At 46.7% G+C, this 22,761-nt stretch overlaps 1 protein-coding gene across 31 annotated transcripts in view; it reads left to right on the top strand.

Annotated features, from left to right (window-relative positions):
• The window catches only part of LOC125428587 (zinc finger protein 883-like), a 1,608,225-nt gene extending 1,585,791 nt beyond the window's left edge, over positions 1-22,434 (top strand). For 20 of the 31 annotated variants that reach the window (XM_048488956.1, XM_048488952.1, XM_048488959.1 and 17 more), the window contains 3 exons: positions 18,483-18,609; positions 19,156-19,278; positions 20,327-22,434. In XM_048488956.1, coding sequence (XP_048344913.1) covers positions 18,483-18,609; positions 19,156-19,278; positions 20,327-21,948 — 1,872 coding nt within the window. In that variant the 3' untranslated portion in view covers positions 21,949-22,434. Of the gene's footprint in view, positions 1-16,551; positions 16,614-17,167; positions 17,274-18,199; positions 18,271-18,482; positions 18,610-19,124; positions 19,279-20,326 lie in introns of those variants that run through there. The other 11 variants (XM_048488975.1, XM_048488964.1, XM_048488970.1 and 8 more) reach the window with 6 other exon arrangements.
• Positions 22,435-22,761: the final 327 nt, after the last annotated feature.

The raw sequence follows: 22,761 nt of genomic DNA, 5'->3' as shown, positions 1-22,761 counted from the left end.
TCCCAGGGCGCCATAAAAAGGCCGTGCGGAAACGGCCACAGTCTTGGGGGAGAGTCTTAGTTTTTGCTGCCTGACCTGACACGATAGTTTCCATTTCTCCAACAGAAAGAGACATAAACTTCCCCAATTCTGGAATAAAGTCTTTTCTAAGATCACCATCCTTAATGCACATTCCCTCTGTTTCATATGCAGCAAAAAAAACTTTCTCTCCTTGATGCAACTCTTTTTGGTTTACTCCAACCATCGTCTCCAAGGTCCTCTGTGAATTTTTTAAGAGACAGTAGCTAGTCCTTTAATGTCATTCTTTATTGATGTTATCTCCCCAACCACTTTGTATATGTCTTCCATTTTTTATTTCATCTTCAACATGTCCATTTGCATAGAGATTAGCAACAAATCTACTCTTTTTACAGACCCCAGGTGTTTCTATGGTTTCTGTCATGGAAGATGCTATCGCTACAGTAAAGGGAAGTCACATATGACTGTGAAAAGCATCTTTGCCTTTTGATCTCCTGGAGGGAGGACAGGAAACTATGCAGAGGTGCTAGGATGAAACTTCAAAGGTTTTGGAAACCTCATGGCGAGCGGGAAAAGTTTTCTTGGAGAGTGAGGGAACAAAGCCTAGGTGACTCTATCATGGGCTAAGCTAAGAGAAGCACCTCTTGGCTGGAGGTCCCAAGAGATCCACAAGAAGCATTCAGCTGGTCAATTTCTCTAAACGCATTTATGTTTTATTTCTTTGTTTTGAACTTTTACAATAAATCTTTGAGAAATCAGCTGGCCTGGAGTTATTAGGAGGGAAAAGGACCCAGGACCGAGGTGAGATAAGGGTGGCTCTCCCAAGCTTAATCTCAGTCTCAGTTGTCATATGGTGGCAGCGGATTCTCCTGTACTCCAGGGTGAACACCTTCTTGGCTTTGCAGCCGGCTTGCAGTAATGGAGCAACTTACTGGCAGCTGTTGCGGGGAAGAAGGGGAGGTGCAGATTGGGGACCATACAGTGGAGGTCACACTGTCTCAGTCGTCATAGTTTCTCTCCTGTGTGAATTTTTTTGTGGTAAGTAAACTGCTTAGGCCATCTAAAGCTTTTCCCACATTCCAAGCATTTATATGGCTTCTCCCCTGTGTGAATTCTTTGGTGGTAGATAAGGCTTCCACAATAACTGAAGCTTTTCCCACACTCTTGGCATTTAAATGGTTTGTCCCCTGCGTGAATCCTTTGATGAGAAGTCAAGTCTTTTATGAACAGCAAAGCTTTTCCCACAGTCAAGGCATGTGTATGGTTTCTCCCCAGTATGAATCCTTTGATGGCAAGTTAGACTCTCTCTCCGACTGAAGCTTTTCCCACACTCCTGGCATTTATATGGCTTCTCCCCTGTGTGAATCCTTTGATGGGAAGTAAAATTGGAACGCTGAGCAAAGCTTTTTCCACAGTCCAGGCATTTAAATGGTTTCTCCCCAGTGTGAGTTTTTTGGTGGGAAGTTAGACACCCTCTCTGACTGAAGCTTTTCCCACACTCCTGGCATTCATATGGTTTCTCCCCTGTGTGGATTCTTTGATGGGAAATAAGTTTGTATCTCTGAATGTAGCTTTTCCCACACTCCAGGCATGTATATGGTTTCTCCCCTGCATGGATTTTTTTATGGGAAATTAAAGTGGGACTCTGAGCAAAGCTTTTTCCACAGTCCAGGCATTTATATGGTTTCTCCCCTGTGTGAATCACTTGATGGGACGTAAAATTGGACCTCTCAGCAAAGCTTTTCCCACAGTCCAGACATGTGTATGGTTTCTCCCCGGTGTGTGTCCTCTGATGGGAAATAAAACTGGTACGGTGGGTAAAGCTTCTTCCACAGTCCAGGCATTTATAAGGTTTCTCCCCAGTGTGAATTCTTTGATGGGAAGTTAGACTCTCTTTCCATCCAAATTTTTTCCCACACTGGCATTTATATAGTTTCTCCCCTGTGTGGACTGTTTGATGGGAAATAAGTTTCATTCGCCGAGTGAAGCTTTTCCCACACTCCAGACATTTATATGGTTTCTTCCCTATGTGAATTCTTTGATGGGATATGATGTTGTGTTTGTCCCCAAAGACATTCCCACAGTCCACTCGTTTATATAACTGCTTTTTGTTAGATGTGTTTTGTTGAATATTAATAACGGAGGTTTTGGGAACATTTTCCCTGCTTGCAGTGCACTCGTTCCTCTTCATTCCTTGATATACTTTTTGCAGTACAGAGTTATCATCCTGTAAATGATTCTTCTCATTTGATGGACCTTCTTTCTTTCTCAGGGGAGGTCCTTTTGTTTCATTCGCTGATTCCTGCACACCTCCTACCAAAAGACAAAGAAACTGGTTGTGATTGGAGGACACTTTCCCAAATATCTGAGGTAGGATTTCTGCTTTGCTTGACTAATGGTCGTGTGTGAAATATGTAAATGCTCAGAGGTTAAGATGAAGCTGTCTTTAGAGAGCTCTCTCCCTTGCTTATTTTATTCTTTGAAAATTCCAAGCTAAGTACAGTGGCGGAGTTGCCAGTACAAACATTGACAAAGAGAAAGTTTATACAACGGACACCTTCCGCCTCAAAGTAACCCAGTTGTTTTAAGTTTCTCTTTCTCTACCTGGGTGAAATGACAGCGGGACAGTTTGGGAGCCAGGGATGTCGGAAAAACATCACTCTTTAAGAGAGTGGCCGCCATTAACACATATGGCAGAAACCTCAAGAGAGGTCACCAGTCAAATGGGAGAAAAGGTAATCTAACAAGAATAACAAGGGATGAAACAAAACAGTATATCTCTTTAACATCATACAGGTGTGTTTTAGATCTTGGGAATAATGGATTTCATTATACATTTTCTGCTTTCTCTGTTCTTAGATGGCTTGGTTAGTGAGCGGGATCAACCTGGAGGAATTTGGGTGGGTCATAGAAATGACTGGTTCCTTACAAAATTGTTTAGGGTGCATTGGCCAACCCTGTGTTGGCTGATTCATCTCCCAAACAATCTGCTTTGTGGAAGAAAGAATGTTTATTCAATCCAGGTGGGGACACTTCAACATAACCACAACTGAAGAAGAGGAGCATGTTTTCATACTCTGTTTTTCTCTACCTTTAGGAGTTTCAAAATGGCTTACAACCACATTCCCTTTCTCTCTCCACAAAAGGTGGGTCTGAGGGAGGTCTGACAGAATTGGGAGTCTACAGAGAGATTGCACTCATTTCTGACAGTTTAAAGAATGGGAAATCTTTGGCATTTACTGCAGTGGAATGTCTGAATTGATAGATACATACTGACTTTAAGCAGGGTGCAGACAAACCTTAAGGGGGTATTTTGCTTAGCGAAGCAGTGAGAAGCCAATCAGTACAGGGACCAATCACATGGCCAGATGAAAGACTGATCAGATGAATGAGGTTAATCGTGATCTAGAAACTTGATACCTATGCCAGTCTTAAACCCCTCTTTCCCTGTGTCAAAACAAGAAATTGTGGGCTGGTTTTACTACAGTTCCTTTCACCCGGTGGAGAGAAATGAGCTGAGTTGGTAGAAGAAAGTTGCCTGTTTTCACAGGTTCAAGATCTACAAGGACCATTTCAGGATCAAAACCCCATTCTACCTTTTTAAAGGAGAACCTCAGAGTGGGGAGAAAAAGAAGGTCCACTGAGGTCCATCTGCCATTCAGAGAAAGTACAGACAACACAAAGTCCCAAAACAGACCTAAGGTGCTACCTGCCAGTCCCTGCTCTTCATCACAGCCCACGAGAAACAGCTCTTCCTCTTCTTCCAGCCAGGAAATGAGATCAGGTTTAGCAATCTGAGGTCCTTCTATCAAAAACCAACAACAACACAATTCTAAACCTTCTTCATGCACATCAATTTAGCAGGTCCAAGACAGATTAACTCTGTCCCTCCATAAACACAAAAGAAATGGGGGTGGAGTGGAGAGCCTCAAGGGGCATTCATTCCTCTGGCATTGGCAGTTCTCTGCTTACTCCTGACTCGTGACACTGGGAAATGTCAGCTGACAACAAAACAGACCCAGAGACAGCACCTGAGTTCCCTCCACAGCCACATCTCAGCCCAAGTATGTCAAAGCTTAGATTGGAGGGAAGCCCCTCCTTCCACTGCTCCACCTTCTCCTGAGCAGGCATCACCTGGAATCTCTTCTGATGACCTCTCACGCGGTCCAGACACAGGACTGCCAGTCAGAGGTCCCCGCTCTGCAAGGAGAGCCCAGAACCCCTCCCATGTCACAGGAAGGATCACGGAGGGTGGCAGAGATCAGCCTTTGGGCCCAGGGCAGACAGCCTAACCATGGCTTTCCTCTTAAGGGGCTTCCTCTCAACAAGAGGGAGAAAAGCATCCTTACCCAGAGAGGCCACGTTCCCAAAATTCTCCAGCATGACTTCCTTGTAGAGAACTCTTTGGGCACGGCGCAGCAGAGTCCACTCCTCCTGGGTGAAATAGACAGCCAGCTCTTCAAAGGACACCCCACCCTGCAAGAAGATGAGGGAAGCATTTCTTTACCTCACTGGACCCAGAGCCAAGAAGACAGAGACTTGAAGTACTTGAAGAACAGCACCAGGCAACCGAGAAGGAAGCAATCCTGCCCCTCTTTGAACATTTCCCCCCGTGACATCCCCATACCTCAGTTGGCTGCATAGTGGCTCTTGTCCCTTCATCACACGGAGGAGATGCCAGAGGAATCTTCCAGGGTGTTTTTCTGCTGCTGCCTGGGAGGGAGGGAAAGAAAGAAAGAGGGTTTCAAAGTCAGTTTGGCCTTTCTTCTATACCTGGTGGAACAGGCTTCCGAGTGAGATCAGGGCCCTGCGGGACTTACAGAGTTTCCGCAGGGCCTGTAAAACGGACCTGTTCCGCCAGGCATTTGGCCAGCCGGGATGATTTCAACTTCACCATAAAGAACATCTGGCCTCCGTGGGTACACAAAGGGGGGAGGGAGGGGTTGAAGCCATCTGCAAGTTTTAGTATTTTATGTATTATGATATGTTTTAAATTGTTTTATGATTGATGGACACCGCCCTGAGCCTTTGGGGGAGGGCGGTATATAAATATGATAAATAAATAAATAATAAAATATAGCCATATTTTCTGGGCTGATCCCAGGAGTGGACCTTTCTCTAGATTGGATCTGGGGCACAAGTCAAGAGCCTGTATTCAAGTCTAGTTGAACAAGCAGTGGGAAAATATGTGGAAAAGAGGTCTTAAATATAAATTTGAAAGAGATTATTTATACAGTGATGTAAAAATGGTATATGATGCTAGATAAATGCGGGAAAATATTAATTTTTGATGTGTGAGCTCTGTGAAAGGACGTTGTATTGTCTGTGGTGGACTTGTGATAAGGCTAGAGAATTCTGGAGAATAACACATTCAACCATCCAAAAGATTTTAAAGATGAATGTGCCAATGAGACAAAAGGCCTTTTTCTTGGAACTTATGGATGGAAATTTGGAGCGGAAACTAGGATCTTTGTTTTTATCTATGACAACGAAATTATTTATGTCACAGCATTGAGCCAAACCCATGGAATTTTTTAGCAAGAAAATCCATACAATTGAATGAGAAAACCTTAGGAGATAATGGAACCTCTTTCCTAATACCCTGAGAGATCACCATGGCAAACTGATTCCTGCACCCAACGGAACGCTCTGCTGCATTCCCACCTATACATATAAAATCTTCCTAGACACCTTCCACATATCCAACAATCCCCTTCAGCCCTTTGATAAATTTGGGGCAGTTTGAAGGGCTTCAGGTTCCACAGGTACAGAATTTGTATCCAAAGATCTTCCCCAACTACAAAATTATCTTCCTTTTCCGCTTCACTAAAGGTCTTTTGATGTTGTAACAAATGCCAGCAGTGATATTCCAAGAACTAATTGGGTTCTCACATTTGTCCAGGCATTTTCTAGGGTATTAATTCCAAAACACAATATCACAATATCAATTTCTCCCTTGCTTATTTCCTCTCAGTGGTATTTGGCACAGCTGCAATTAAGGTCTTCATTTTGGGATGTTTTTAAGCTCCTCCTCTTGTATTGCTATTGGAACATTCCAACACAAGAAGATCCATCTAGGCAATATTCACATTTTAAGCAAACGTATTTTTGGTTCCTAATTCCTCTCATGCAGACCAAGCATCCCTTGATACCCAATCCAATGCCCTCTCAGGTGTTTCACACACAGGACTACTAGGCAGGCCACCACCGCCATCTGTTAGGGTCTGTTACTCCAGTCATCAACAAGACTCAGGAAGATTTCAAGAGCTTTATTGGAACCGTGTCATCCCAGGCTCAGATAGCCGAAACTGAGGGTTTTGCTCTCAGACCCCTGGTATATACTTTTACAGTTAAGTTCAACTCATGAATCCCCCCCACCCTCGCATTCCCATAATATCAGCATGTGAAAGGACTGAGAATAACAGCATTGTTTGGTACAGACAGTTTACTCCAGAGGTGGGATCCAGCAGGTTCTCACCAGTTCCCGAGAGTGGGTTACTAATTATTTGTGTGTGCCAAGAGGGGGTTACTAATTGGGTCTGCTTTTCCATTAGAAATTCCATTGAGTCCAAAAATCATAAAGTCCTGTTGTTTCCTATGTGGCTGGTTAGCGAAGGTAGAAAACGGCATAGTTCTCCCTGTTGGGCTGTTTTAAAAACATGTTTTAGAAATATGGTCAAGTTCCTTGTTTAAGGAAAGTATCTTTCTTTTGATTCCTAGAAACAAAATTAAGTATTTGAAAGTATTAAGTATTTGACAGGCAGTCAATTAGAGGAGAAGTAGTTGTTTCTGTTGGCAGTAGACAATAGGACTTGCTATAATGAGTTTAAATTATGGACAGAAAGATACCAGCTGGAAATTAGGAACTTTTTTTTACAGTAAGAGTTTTTTTACAGTAACAGAGAAATTATTAATGCCCCGCCCCCGAAATGCCCGGCCACGCCCCTGTCGTGCCCCACCCAGCCCCATTGGCGCTACGCCACTGTTTAAATCCCACCACCATGGGAACCTGTTACTAAAATTTTTGGATCCCACCACTGGTTTACTCCTCCAGGAAGGCAGATAAGGAGAAACAGTTAAGCTCTATTGAACTAGGTCAGCGATGGCGAACCTTTTCGAGACCGAGTGCCCAAATTGCAACCCAAAACCCACTTATTTATCGCAATGTGCCGACATGGTAATTTAACCTGAATACTGAGGTTTTTGTTTAGAAAAAACGGTTGGCTCCGAGGCGTGCGTTACTCAGGAGTAAGCTTGGTGGTGGTTGGTGGCTTTGCTTTGAAGCAACCTTGCAACTCTTCCAATGGGTGAATCACGACCCTAGGAGGGTTTACTCAGAAGCAAGCCCCAGTGCCAGCAACCGAGTTTACTTCCAGGTTAAGGATCACGCTTTAGTTTAACAGCACTTAACAGGGTTAGGGTTAGCACTTAACAGGGTTAGTGCTTAACAGGTAAAGGACTGCGCTTTAGTACTTCGCAGGAAAATCAGTGAGGTTTAACAGCGTTTAACAGCATTACCTACACTGCTTCCCCAAAACTAGGTCTTAGGTTTAATGCTAATAATCGAGCCCAGCGGCCCAGGCTAGTCTAGATGGGGGGGGGACTCTGTTTGCGTGTGCCTACAGAGAGGGCTCTGAGTGCCACCTCTGGCACCCGTGCCATAGGTTCGCCACCACTGAACTAGGTACATGCAAGCAAAGGAGGGAAACCCCCCCCCCCCCTAGCCTTGAGCAATTATAATGGTTGGGCCATCTGCAGTTGAGGTGTGGACCTGTAAACTGCCAGGCCCAGAATGCCGCAGGCCATCCCTGCAAGGAGAGCCCAGGACTCATTCCAAGGCAGAAGAAGGATCATGATGGGGGTCGGAGCTCTGCCCTTGGGCCCAGGGGGGGACACGTCCTTCCTATGAAGGGATTTGCTCCCAGCAAGAGGGAGACACCCCCTCCTCTTCCCAGCTCCCTCAGTCCTTTCTTTGGCGCACCCCTCCCACCCCTGCCCCATCTACCCGCTCCAAAAAAAAATCTCACTCTCAGACACACACTTCCCCCCCCCTTTCTGCATGAGCTCCATCTTCCTCACACCTACATTTCTCCACTAGCACCACCACCCCTCCTGCACCTGGCCCTTCCTTCTCCCACCCACCCCCCTTTCCACGGACCCTCCTTCCTCCATGAGGCTCTTTGGAACCTGCAGCCACTTGAGCCCCGTCCAACTTCCAAGGACCTCCTGGCTCTGCGCAAGGGGGTCCGGGGGGAGGGGGGGGCGGGGGAGGGACGGAACTCACTCTCCCTCTGGTCACATGGTGCACCCCCTCCTCTCTCCCTTGCACTGTAGCACCCCGTCTCCCCCCCCCCCAGCTCACCAGCTTCAATTGGGGCCGGGGGCACCGCAGGGACCCCGAACATCTCCTGGGCGGCAGCCTGCAGAACCTCTCCCGGGAAATTGCCTGGGAGGTCCGTCGATTCCAGCCCAGCCGTCTAAGAAGAAGCCCCGGACATGTGGCTGGGGGGAGGGGGGACAGGAAATGGTTTCCGGGGGTCGTCACCACCCGCCCCGCCCCGCCTGCCTAGGACTGAGGTTATCCCCCTCCCTGCCACAGCCAAGGAGCATCTCCTCCCCACTCCCAGAGACCCAGGAGAGGCCAAGGGAGCATCGCAGGAAGGGCACAGAAATCAGGACCCCCCATCACAGCCAAAGGGGGCAGGCAACTCTGGGCCCGCTGTAATCATATAAACATATGAAATGAGAACTACACTTTAAAAAGCCTCCCTGATAGTCATGGGATGAGGGGTTGTCTGACAGTAAGAACATAAGAACTAGCCAGCTAAGGATCAGACCAGAGTCCCATCTAGTCCAGCATTCTGCTACTCGCAGTGGCCCACCAGGTGCCTTTGGGAGCTCACCTGCAGGAGGTGAAAGCAATGGCCTGCTGCTGCTGCTGCTGCTGCTCCTGAGCACCTGGTCTGCTAAGGCATTTGCAATCTGAGATCAAGCAGGATCAAGATTGGTAGCCATAGATCGACTTCTCCTCCATAAATCTGTCCAAGCCCTTTTTAAAGCTATCCAGGTGAGTGGCCATCACCACCTCCTGAGGCAGCGTATTCCAAACACCACTCACACGTTGCGTGAAGAAGTGTTTCCTTTTATTAGTCCTAATTCTTCCCCCCAGCATTTTCAATGGATGCCCCCTGGTTCTAGTATTGTGAGAAAGAGAGAACAATTTCTCTCTCTCAACATTTTCTACCCCATGCATAATTTTATAGACAGTAAACAGATCCGAAGTCTTGGTCAGCTGCCTCATTGATCACTTTGAGCAACAGGGCAGGACCCAGCTTTGTTCATTCGTTTCTTTTTCCCAAGTGTGATCTTAATTTTTATTTGTTTGTTTGATTTTATTTATTTTATTCCAGTTCTGAGAAAGAGCCCTTCAGAGCAAATTACAAAAAGTCGTGTTGAAAAACCACAATTCGTGGGATTCAAAAGCACTGGGCTGTACAGAATTTGTCCTTTCTGAAACACAGTCCTACATGTATGGTTGCCAATCTCCAGGTGGGACCTGGGGATCCCCTGGAATGACAGCTTACCTCCAGACTACAAAGATGAGTTCCGCCAGGGGTCTGCAACCTGCGGCTCTCCAGATGTTCCTGGACTACAATTCCCATCAGCCCCTGCCAGCATGGCCAATTTGTAGTCCACGTACATCTGGAGAGCCGCAGGTTGCAGACCTCTGCGCCTGGAGAAAATGGTGGATTTGGAATGCTCTGTGGCATCGCACCCTGCTAAGCTTTGCGTCCTTCCCAGGCTATCCCAAATCTCCAACCCCACTGATTTATTTATCTACTTTTAGATTTATTCCCTGCCCTGTACTACAGTCTTGGGGTAGGTTACACTAAAAATCACAATAAGCTCCTTCCCAACAAAGTAGTAAAATCCCTATAAAACAGAATCCTAAAAATAAAACAACCCAACCACCCATACAACTGGGAGGAATTTGCAGGACACCCCTATCCCATTCAGTGTGTGTGGGGGGAAGGGGGGGGGTGTTCAACCAAATGCCTGGGTGAGAGGCTGGTCTTCACCAGGGGCTGAAACTGCAGGGGGGGGGGCACCTCTGGTGGGAGGGGATTCCACAGTGCAGGGTCCACTGTTGAAAAGGCCTCTGGACTGCCCCCACCCCCCTCATCTGCAAAGGGGGTGGGACAGCCAAGGTGGGCGGTGTCAGGACCCCCCCCCCCACCTCCCCCCTATGGGGAGGGAAGCCATAGAACCCCAAGTCCCAGAGAAGCCGCAAGGAAAGTTGCAGCACCATCAGCAGCCCCTTCCGGGTGAGTCAAGGGGGCCGGGGGCTGGGTGAGCGGGGGGGGGCGCAGAGGCGGGCCTCGATCCAGGAGAGCCGCCCCACTGCAAAACCAGGGAATGGAGGATGCTCCCTCTTTCCGCCCTCCTTTCTGCATAAGCCTTTGGGGTGGGGGGGTGGGAGGGGAATGAGCATGCATTGTGGAGGGGCCACGTGCCCCTCAAGGAAGGGATTCGGGGAGTGAGCAGTTGGGACCCCTCCAGTCCCAGGATCTTCTATGGGGCAGCAGGCGGGGCCTCCGCCTTCATGCAGACCACCAAAGCAGAGAACAAAGAGCTCCGGGGGGCGCGGGGGTGGGGGTGGGGGTGGGGGGAGACGAGGGTCTCTCAAGGGAAAGAAACGAGGCCTCTGGGGCCAAAAAAACACTCGTTGAGAAGAGGGTGAATTGAAGGGCCAGGGTCACGTGCTGGGTAGGACCCCAAGTGTGGAGAAAGGAAGGGGGGAGCAGTGAATGGGGAGAAGAGCCTCCTCTCCTCCCCCCCCCCCCCATTACAACATCCCACCTTCTTCTGCCAGAAGGAGCCGCTTTGGGCAAAACAAAGAAGCCCCCAAAGATAGACGAGCTGGGAAATTAAGACCTGCAAGACCCGAGAATAGGAAGAGACCTTCTAGCCCCTTTAGACTTGGGAAGGGGCTGATGGCTCAAGACTGAGGAGAGGCTGGAGATTTGGGGGGAGCCCCCCCCCCCCCATCTACCTCTTTTGCTTCTTGGCAGCCAGTCCCCAGCAGGCCTTTCTTTCCTTCCTTTGACATCAGGGTCCCAAACAATGCAGCCACCTCTGCACTTTGGGAAACGGAGCCTCCTCCCCATTGGACTATTGGTTCTCTGAACTGTGGCCTACTTTTCTATTCCCCTGGTTACTTATGGGGGGGGGGGCATTCCCCTCATGCTCCTTGAGATGATGTACCAGGGTTGTAGGGTCTATTCAGGGTCAGCAGTACTGGGTGCTGGATAGAATTTATTTATTTATTTATTTATTATTTCATTTTTATACCGCCCTCCCCCGGAGGGCTCAGAATGAAGAACAGAATGAAGATCCCCATCTGGTGTGTCAAGGAGCCATTGGTCTCTGACCTGATCCATGCAAGAAAAGACAATGGGCACAACGTTTTGCCTTTCAGTGCTAGCTTTCTGTGTGAGGGGTGGTTTCCATAATGCAAGGAGACCTTCATAATTGCCAAGATCAGGGCTGGGAGCTTCCACCTGCCCCCTTGAGCCAGACAATCCAGGTTTAGCCCTTAATTTTGTGGCTATGGACATATGAAATTTGATACTAAATCTGGGGTAATTCATTTTAAAAATAGAGAGTATCCATGAGCACCCATGATTTGGAGATCTGCTTTTCCATCGTGGTGGTGCCACAAAGCAGTAGATGCCCAATTTTTGCATTGCAGTCTTTGGCTGTGCACATGACCTGTGATTTGATGGTGAATTTACAGTGACCTCAGACAAAAATATTAAGAATCCAAGCTTTGGAATTATGTTTGTACATCATCTAGGCACCCAACATCAATTGAGGTGCGGCATTTATATAATCCTTTCGGTCCAATTCCTCTCTGTTGGGCTCCCAGATAAGCTGTGGAATGGGGGGTTGGGGTGGGCTTCCTAAGTACAAATAAGATTTTGGGAACTGAAAAAAAAGGATCCCCCCCCCCAAACATCCTAGTAGTGGGGCCTGAGTAGGGATGTAGGTAAGGGGTGTTTTTCCTTGGGTTCAAACCGCTCCCATTGCATGTCCAGCTTGCTTGAAACAATGCATGGAATGGAACAGCCGGAAAAACCTCAGTCATCAAACCCACCCCATAAAAAATCTATACCTCCGTCGCTGGACCTGAGCATGGTTCTCACCCTCCAGGAGCCATGGAAGCTAGAAAGCCATGGAGCATAATACAAGGTGGCGGGGAGGGGGGAAGAAGGAGGAGAGAGCATGGAGTCAGTAGGCGCCACCTGATCCTTAGCCACCTCCCGAATCCAGGGTATTATGACCCTTCAGGACCCTTGATCTCCAGATCAGCTCTGCTGATGGATTTTTTAGGATCAGCTTCTAAAAGGACTGGTTCTCTCCCCACCTTCACCCTCCCTCCACAAACACACACAGCAAGGCTGCTTTGTGGCAAAGGGGCAGAGACCCTTACTGTCCTTCGGTCACCCTGAATCTGGAATGGGGGTGGGGGATAAAGAATTGGGGTACTCCATAGAAGGAAAAACAGACACAATTTTCCAGAATAACGGAAGGGTCTGAAGTTGGAGGATGCTTACTTCAGAAAGACTACAGCTTTTTACATATTCATTTATACTTGTTTATGTGATTTCTATTGCAAACATATTCATTCATATTCTGAGTATTGGAATCTCTTACACTGGCTATTGAAAGGGAGGACTTAGTGTTAGTGTTAATGTTATTAGTGTTAGTGTTATTAATGTGTTAGTGTTATTAATTGGCTCTTAATCTATTTTGTGGTTGTGGTTATCTGAATCTCCTAGAGCAGGGGTCTGCAACTGCAGCTCTCCAGATGTTCATAAACTACAATTCCCATCAGCCCTGTCCTAAACCTATGTGTTATTTTTTTAAAGAAGTTTGTTGTTCTTTTTATCAGTGTGAGTGTCACAAGGTGGGATTACACAAAGACATAAATTCCCTCAGTTCTTTAATGAAAAATATTGTTGGATACCCTCTTTTAATTAAATAGAAGTTACACTTGTCATGAGGTGACCTTAGGGTTTGAGAACTGGATATGGTGAGACACAGCTCTCCTCACCCCCACCCCACTGGAAAGGCCTTGCTGCCGTTGTGTAAAGAAACAGAGAAGATCTTACAGGAACACAAATTTTCATCCAGTCGTAAAGCTACTTTCCTAGGTGTAAGCCTGATTGAATAGGATTGTGGGTAGACCTACTTTGAGTTGCCTAATTTTCTTCCCCCCTCCCTACTCCACCATACCATTCTCTGAGGTGAGCCACATGGGATATCCCAGTAGTGCAAACCGTGTGTAGAGTTACTCCGCAGTAGCCCTGTTGAGCTCTAAGGGCATCTCTGACTGTAGCCGACTAAAGTCCAGTCTGGACTTCAGTCTTATTTTTTCATTTTATTTATCAGTTTTGTTTTATTTACCAGCTTTTTCAAATTTGTCTGCATCACTGAGGGAGCAAGTGTTGTGCAATGATTCAGACCAGGGGAATCTAGCCTGGAGAACCGAGTTTGATTCCCCACTCCTCTGAACTCTCTGAGCTCACACAGAGGCAGAAAATGTCACCTCTGAATGCTTCTTGCCTTGAAAACTCTTCAGAGTCACAACAAGCTGTGATTTGAGGGCACACAGATCCACACAACACAGAGTTTGCTAGGCCGAGACTGAAAAGGGAGAAGGTCCCTTTGCTCGAGGGCAGGTTTGCTGCTGCTGCTGCAGGAGGCACTTCAGATAAACGTCACATAGGAAGATCCATAGCAGCCAGATTCTGGAAGGTTTTCTTGAGAGTAAGTCACTGGAGGATCAGCTTTTAGATCTTAGAATGGAAGAAAGGCTGGGATCATTCTCAGTTGTTGTTGTGGATCTGCCAACTCCCAGAGGGCAAATGAATGGGCATTTAGGTGGTGGATTCTGAGAAAGGCTGGCTTTGGGATGGAGGGTGGTGCTTCAGAGAGGTCTAATGGTGTCGAGCCCACCGTATCCAGTGCCACCATTCTCTCCAGGGAGAACTGATTTCTGTCAGCTGGAGGTTGGTTGTAATTTGGGGAGAACTTCAGGCCCTGCCTGGAAGTTGACAACCCAATTACACATCAGTTTTGATCCACCAGGTCTTCTTTTGGGGGCTGGGGCGTGATTATCAGTGTCTTTCAGTATAAGAAAAATAAAATGTATGAATTCGGTGTTCTATAGCTGGTCATTTAAATTCTCCGCAAAACAACAGGCCTTTGAGGGGGGTTTGATTAGATTACTCCAGATTGGATTGCTGTACCTCGCTTTATGCTGGCCGTGAGATTGCTCAGGAGGCTAAAACTGGTCCAGAACGCAGTTGTGAGATTCCTTAGTGGGGCACTGGTAAGAAAGCACATTATACAAGTTCTCCGCCAGCTGCACTGGTTACCAGTTGAGTACTGGATCATTATCAGTGTACTGGTATTGGTCTTTAAATCCTTGAGCTATATGGGACTCTAATATCTCGGTGACTACATCTCCCCATATTGCCCACAGAGGACTCCTCAGTTTTCTGGTAGTAACCTCCTTGTGGTCTACAGCCCCACGGATGTCCAATTAGCCTCACCCAGAGCCAGGGCTTTTTGGTCGTGGCTCCAGCCTGGTGGAACTCTCTGTCAGCTGAGACCAGGGCCCTGCAGGACGTTAACCAGTTGTAAGATGGCATTATTCATGAACGGGCAGGGTATCATATGTAATAAAGTAAAATGAAATAAATGAATAAATTAGTGACATGGGCATGGGGAAAGTTCCTTCCTACATTAGAATCATCCACAGCCCCATCCTAAGACCTCAGTGCTTGTGGGGCCGGGTCGGTAAACTGCAGTCCAAGACCTACCCAGCACAGCAGAGGAAAATTTGAGAAACTTGTTGCCAAGGTCCAGACAGTCTAGCACTGACACCAGTATCCATGGAAATACCACCAACGCCACCAATCCTCCTGCGAGGTGACTGCTTTGTAACAGGCAGTGAGGGGTGGAGCATGCTTTTGAAGCCACACCCCCTGGTAATCAACCTTCTGCCCACCTTGTACAGAAGGCCAAGAGGGACAAGTGGCACATGGGCATCCATCGCTGTGAGGGTCATGCCAACCCTCCCCAGCTCCCTTAGTGGAGGCAGCTATGACAAAAGGCCAGATTGTCCTTCCTGTACTGGATTTTGAGTGACAGGAGCAGCGTCTTTTTGCCATGCAAGTTACAGACCCCCAAACTGTCATTATATATATATATATATATATATATATAAAAGCTTCACAAGGTCAGCTTCTAGGCAGCAAAAAGGTTTGCCCAGCAACAAGGGCCAGGAGCGGGGAAGTTTGGGGGCAACCAGCTACAGTTGACCTTCAATGTGATTGGTGCATTCAACTGTGACTCTCGTTCAATGGGAGAGTGTTGCTGGGGAAAAGTACCTGAATGTATGAAGCTGTGCATTGTATATATGCAGTATTCTCTTCTATTCTAGTCTTCAAGTATGTTCTAGCTTAGTGTTATAATATTGCTGAAGTGTTCTGTATAGCACTGTAGTCTTACCTAGTATAGTCTTGTGTAACCTTGCAACTGCTAAGTAAAACCTTCCTGTTGGAAAGAGTATTTTGCATGGACAGTTTTCTTTTCCTAAGAGATAGGAGGCTACAGTGAGTGCAAGAAGACTACTAGACCTTCTTCTCTACTCAGAGTAGCTCTGAGTACCCTTGTGCCTTGACCAAGCACAAACCATATCCTTGGCGCAACTCCACTCTGTGCCAGCACAAGATTTACACCTGCCCTACAGAAACAGGAGACCCTTGTGCCTGTGGATAGACATATCTCATGACCCACTTAGAAGCCATCAGAAGCCCTTAGAACAGCCTGACACAAAATAACACCTTTTAAGAGCAGCCAGAGACAGCTAAATTTCCCAAAGGACCAAACAGGCATATTTCAAAAAGCTTGGTATGTAGTTCAGCAAATCATTAAAAACCACACTTTTGTTCTTATCCACCATGTGTCACCAGTCTCTTTTGTTTTCCATCTGACATGTTGATATCTGCTACTCCCCACTCCCACAGAAAGACGCCTCTCTTCATATCCCAGTGGGAGGTGACCCTATAGAAGAAGAAGAAGATGGAAGAGCAGGACCCAGGAGAACCTGGACTTGGCAAGAGAGTGTGGAAAGACCCCCTTCCCATTCAAGGTGTGAGTGTTGCATTCTGGGAGAGAGCTGTGCCAGATGTCTGGGATCAGGAGCCCCTGAACTCAGAAGTAGTTTGTCGACACTTCCAGCAGTTCCGCTACGGTGAAGCCGATGGGCCCCGAGAGGTTTGCAGCCAGCTCCATGGACTTTGCAATCAATGGCTGAAGCCGGAGAGGCACTCCAAGAAGCAGATCCTGGACCTGGTGATCCTGGAGCAGTTCCTGACCGTCCTGCCCCAAGAAATGCAGCACTGGGTCAGAGGATGTGGGCCGGAGACCAGTTCCCAAGCAGTGGCCCTGGCTGAGGGGTTCCTCCTGAGTCAGGCTGAAGAGAACAGACTGGCAGAACAGGTGAGGGCTTTTCTTTCCAGGTATGTCCAACTCAAGCAACAATATTTGACCTTCACCTAAGACTTCCCTGCCTGATATTTGTCCAAGTTTTAATCCTCTGTATGGGAAATTAAAGAAGGTGGGTCAGCAACCTCTTCTTCTGGAGAATTACTTATTCCTCCAGATAATTCTCCAGTGTTGAAAGAAAACCCTACCAGTTCTGCTTAAAGGAAGATACAGAGAGTTGGAGCGTGGCAGAATCTGTTCCTTGGTTTGGTGGTTAAGAGCAGTGGACTTTAGTCTGGAGAACTGGGTTTAATTCTTCACTCCCTCACATGAGCGGTGGACTCTAGTCTGGTGAACCAGGTTTATTTGCCTGCTCCTCCACATGAAAGCCGTGTGGGTGTCTTTTGGTTAGTCACAGTTCTCTCCAAATTCTCTGAGCCCCACCCACCTCACCAGGTGTCTGTTGTGGGGAGAAGAAGGGAAGGAGTTTTGTAAGCCGCTATGACACTCTTTAAGGTCGAGAAAAGCGGGGTATAAATCAAAACTCTTCTCTTTCTACTCCTTTTCTTGCTTGTTGCTGTTGTTTCAGAGGTTGGGTCTATCCGTGAAGATGGAAGCTCAGTTGGAAAGATCTCTGTTGGAGGAAGGGCAGCTGGGCCAGGCCCAGGAATCTGCCCAAGATGTCATCTCACATGGTAAGGACTCATTCTGACTGGCTGAGATTGGGGCACCCAGTTAATTCGATGGGTAGGGAATTCTGGTCAGGAAAAAAAATGAAACGCTTCTTCATCAACATTATGGTGCTCAATGTTCAATCGTTGGGATGCTCATAAAAGTGGATTAGAAAACTCATGGAGGCAGCTCCTCACATAGATTACAATATTTTCATCCCTCCTTTCTCCATTAGAGAGACTCAAGGCAGCTCAAAACAAAAGGCAGACAAATCTCAGCCGAGTTCTTCAGTCTTGTAAATAAATAAAGTCTGTATGTTCTGGTCAGCACAGCTCTAGGAACATTGGCCAACTGTGTTTTGGGCTCATGCTTTTGGGGCATCTGATGAGCCACTGTAGGAAATAGATGAGGGATGCTAGGCTTTGCCAAAGGGCTTGGGGTGATGTGATGCCATGTTGAAGTTTCCTCTGGCTGAAAACCCAGAAATGACATTAGTGGTTCAGCAGGTGCTACGGACACTCCTTGAGATTACCCGCAGTTTCAGCATGTGCTTAATTCAGGTCCGGGGGTTTTTTGGCATGATGTGACAGCGAGTTTCCAGGCAACAACATTTTTTGCTTGCCTATTTTTCTTCCAGCAGCCTGACTGGGTCTTTGGTCTGATGCAGCAGAGATGGTATTACATTTTTTAGCTCCACGGGACAAGTTTCAAGTATCTAAGAAGTCTGAAAGGTGTCCGTATCATTCATAGCCACCGAGGCTCATGGGCATCTTGTACTTCTCTTTTTCCTCTTCCACTACTTTCTAGAAAGCTTGAGTCTCCTTTCTGAGTTTTCATACAGCAAGGTTTGACAGCCCTGTGAACAGGGATGCAGGAAGCATGATTCATACAAGCAAACAGAATAGATATGGACGCTAATATTCTTTCTTCCCTTTTCCCTCCCTCACAGGCAGTGAAGGGACAGTGTTGAGCAGTTCTGTTTGTAGACGGGTGAAAACAACTTCTGCACCTCCTGTTCAGGTATGGAGCAGTGGACTGCCTGGGTCCCCCCTCCTTTCTTAGGGGGGCTTTTCTCCTGCAGTTGGTACTCAGGGGCCCAGACAAGAGGATCCAAACAGCACTCCTTACACACAAGATACGTTCTCCATCCTGTACCGTACCAGAACACCCCCTCCCTGAGTCCTGTCTGTGCCTGACATGACCTCTCATGAGGGAATTTGATTTTCTTTCAGTCTCTGGTTTCCTTTGAGGAGGTGGCCATGTATTTCACCGAGGCAGAGTGGGTATTGCTGGATCCAGATCAAAGAGCTCTCTATGAGGACATCATGCTGGAGAACTATGAGAGCGTGGCGTGTCTGGGTAAGGAACTCTCATAGGTTCCACAGGTATACATTTCTGCCTTTGGGATGAGGCATGAATCAAAATCTTGAACCCCAATACGTTATGTGGAGGCCTTTCCTGCTACTTGCTCCCTTATGGAGGCCTTGAGGTGGCAGGAAGGCAGTGAAAGCGATATTCAGCATGGCTAAGTAGACTGACCCAAGACACCTGGTTTGCCCAGGTTAACTGAGCCAGAGAGGGTTAACATCTCAGTTTACATCCATTAGAACACATTTGTCCTCCAGATGAGATTATTGTGATTTCCTCTGATTATGAACTGGAGAGCGACAGCAGCAGTTCACTCAGAATTTTCTTAACCCCACCTGCCTCACATGGAGCGGGGAGGGGAAGTTCATTGTAAGCTGCTCCGATACTCTTTAAAGGTAGAGAACCAGTGTGATCTTCTTCTTCTTATACTGGTTGGGATTGTGGGCTTTGATCTTGTCCTGGATTCCAACCCCCCTTCTTTGAATTTCTTTCCTTCCCAATATGAGAACCATCACTTTCTTCCTCTGTGTGTGAAAGGAGCCATGAATGTAATGAAGGCTATGGTTACGACAGACAAAGGCCTCACTTCTGATGAAATGCAAGAGAATTTATCCAGAAGACCTGTAGAGGGTGTTTCCTTCCCAGATGAGCCGACTGCAAGTGAGTATCCTTCATGGTTATATCAAGGGAATGATCAAGGAATACCCTCAAAGGATTTCTGCTTCATATCTTTGCACGTCTTAGTTTGGCAGAATCGCAAAGCTTGCTGGGAAAAAAGGGAGGGAAAGCTTCTTGGCCTGAAATGTGGGATACTCTAAAACTCCTTCTGGGCTTAGCCGTGGCTCTGCAGGGGCTGCTGTATTTTTAACTATGGGATATTCCAGGGAAAGGTGTGAGTGTAGGGGGTAGTTACTTAAAAAAAAGACAAGCTGGAGGAGGCCAAAGGCCTTTTCTACAACTATTGCCTCGATGCCTTTGGGCATTACCTGCCCCCAAATGGAACCTCTTCCAAAAACCATGGGGCTCTGCTTTGAAGTGTTTGGCTAACCTGGAGATTTCCTAACTTCTCCCTCCCTCCTAGCAAATGCTGAAAACCATCTATTAATGGCTTTCATCACAACTATAACGAACCTCTCTGTGTAGTTGCAGTAGATCCTTGGCAAATCCTTGTGGAGAGCCAGTGTGGCTTACTGGTTAAGAGTGGTGGACTCTAATGTGAAGAGAGGGGTTGGAGTTCCTACTCCTCCACATGAAGCCTGCTGCTGGACCTCGAGCCAGGCCCAGTTCTCTCAGAGGTCTCTCGGTCCTACTTACTTCACAAAGTAAGGGAGCGAGAAGGAATGTGATTTGCAAGCTGCTTTGAGGATCTTTAGGGTAGAGAAAAGTGGGGTATAAAAGCCTTTTCTTCCTCTTTTATTTAATCATAAGTAGCAGAGGGTCAAAAGAGCTATGTGACAAATCAAATGTGAACAGTGGGGGAAGGATTCCTTCTCACTTAAAGCCTTTACAGAGAGTTTGGAGAGGAATCAAGTATAAAAACTGCTGACCTGGAGGGTCAGGCTGGGGATAAGGTGTGACCCACAGCTCAGTTGAAGGAACAGTTGGAGAGGAAAATGGTTTGATAAACATCATGTTTACACATTAATGAGCCTGATTAGTAAGTTGGCTCCTTGTCAAGGTGCTGACTGGACCTCTTTCTATCTTCCAGCAGCACATGTAGAGGAGACAGTGGGGGTATTACAGGGGTCCTCTGTGGAAAAAAACAAGGATGAAGTTTCTGAAGGAAACCTTGAGGACAGAGACGGACCACCGAGGCAGTGGAGAAGCAATGCAGACAGAACAAGGGATAAACCTGTACAATCCCAAGAAGTAGGCTTCTGTGAAAACCCAGCATATAAGTGCATAGAGTGTGGACTGAACTTCTCAGATCAAAGCCAATACGAGATCCATTTGCAAATGCAGAGTGGAAAGAAGATGCATCAATGCTTGGATTGTGGCAAGACTATCCTTTGCAGAGTAGAGCTCAGACATCAAATGAACCATAAAGGAGAGAAACCTTGTAAGTACTCAGATTGTGGCAAAAGCTTCTCACAAAAATCAAATTTTTTTCAACACCAAACCATTCATTCAGTAGAGAAGCCACTAATCTGCTTAGAGAGGGGAATGACCTTTGTTGGTAAAAGAAATGGTAATGTACACATCCCAAACAATATTATAAAGAGGGCACATAAATGCTTTTGGTGTAGAAAGTTCTTCAGCTGCAGATCAAAACTCCTTGTGCACCAAAGAACTCACACAATGGAGAAGGGTTTTGAATGCCCAAAATGTGGAAAGAGATTCAGGCACAGTAGCACTCTTCAAGAGCATCAAAGAACTCACACAAAGGAGAGACCTTTTGAATGCTCAGAGTGTGGAAAGAGATTCAGTCAGAGTAGCAATCTTTACCAGCATCAAAGAACTCACACAATGGAGAGACCTTTTGAATGCTTAGAGTGTGGAAAGAGATTCAGTTGGAATGGCGCTGTTCAACGGCATCAAAGAACTCACACAAAGGAGAGGTCTTTTGAATGCTCAGAGTGTGGAAAGAGATTCAGTCAGAGTGGACATCTTCAACGGCATCAAATGACTCACACAAAGGAGAGACCTTTTGAATGCTCAGAGTGTGGAAAGAGATTCAGTCAGAGTAGCAATCTTTACCAGCATCAAAGAACTCACACAATGGAGAGGCCTTTTGAATGCTCAGAGTGTGGAAAGAGATTCAGTCAGAGTAGCAATCTTTACCAGCATCAAAGAACTCACACAATGGAGAGGCCTTTTGAATGCTCAGAGTGTGGAAAGAGATTCAGTCAGAGTGGACATCTTCAAGGGCATCAAAGAACTCACACAAAGGAGAGGCCTTTTGAATGCTCAGAGTGTGGAAAGAGATTCAGTCACAATAGCACTCTTCAGCAGCATCAAATAACTCACACAAAGGAGAGGCCTTTTGAATGCTCAGAGTGTGGAAAGAGTTTCAGTCAGAGGGGACATCTTCAACGGCATCAAAAAACTCACACAAAGGAGAGACCTTTTGAATGCTCAGAGTGTGGAAAGAGTTTCAGTCACAGAAGCACTCTTCAACAGCATCAAAGAACTCACACAAAGGAGAGACCTTTTGAATGCTCAGATTGTGAAAAGAGATTCAGTCGGAGTGGCCATCTTCGACGGCATCAAAGAACTCACACAAAGGAAAGACCTTTTGAATGTTCAGAGTGTGGAAAGTGTTTCAGTTGCAGTAGCACTCTTCAACAGCATCAAAGAACTCACACGAAGGAAAGACCTTTTGAATGCTGAGAGTGTGGAAAGAGTTTCAGTCTGAGTAGCACTCTTCAACGGCATCAAATAACTCGCACAAAGGAGAGCCCTTTTGAATGCTCAAAGTGAATGAAGCAAATGAAGGAATAGGTAGTTATGGTATTTATACAAATGATTATAAAAACGTAAAACACAAAGTAATAGGTCCAAGAAAAGTGAATATGGATATATGGGGAAAATGGAGAAGCAAATGGATGCCTGGCATTCTGGATAGAGCCCCAGTGGCAAGCGTGACTGGAAAAGAAGGTTGGAAAATTATAAGAATCCTGAAGGAAAAAGGAATACATAAAGTGTCTGATTTAGTTTGTGAGGGAGAAATCATACCATTACAAAACTTGATAGAAATGGGAGGGAAGGAGAATTGGCTGGCAATAAGAGGGTTATGTGCCCGTCCTGGCTTGTTAAAGCTTGCCGGGCGGAGCTACGACCCCATCTGTTGAGTATAATCAATGGCTCCCTTGAGCAAGGAGCCTTCCCGGATGGGTTGAAGGAGGCAGTGGTCCACCCACTCTTAAAAAGACCATCGTTAGATCCGAGAGATCTGGCCAATTACCGCCCCGTCTCGAATCTTTCGTTTCTGGGGAAGGTAATTGAGAGAGTGGTGTTGGAGCAGCTTCAAGGTTTCCTGGATGACACATCGGCTTTTGACCCCTTTCAGTCCGGCTTCCGTGCTGGGCATGGGACGGAGACTGTTCTCGTCGTCGTCACAGATACACTCCGCATCCAGCTTGACCAAGGCGGATTGGCGCTGCTGGTGCTGTTAGATCTTACCGCAGCGTTTGATATGGTCGA

Source organism: Sphaerodactylus townsendi, linkage group LG03 (assembly GCF_021028975.2).
Source record: "Sphaerodactylus townsendi isolate TG3544 linkage group LG03, MPM_Stown_v2.3, whole genome shotgun sequence".
Lineage (NCBI taxonomy): Eukaryota > Metazoa > Chordata > Lepidosauria > Squamata > Sphaerodactylidae > Sphaerodactylus > Sphaerodactylus townsendi.
The sequence above is the reverse complement of the archived record's forward strand: the minus strand, read 5'-3'. Positions and strand labels throughout refer to the sequence as shown.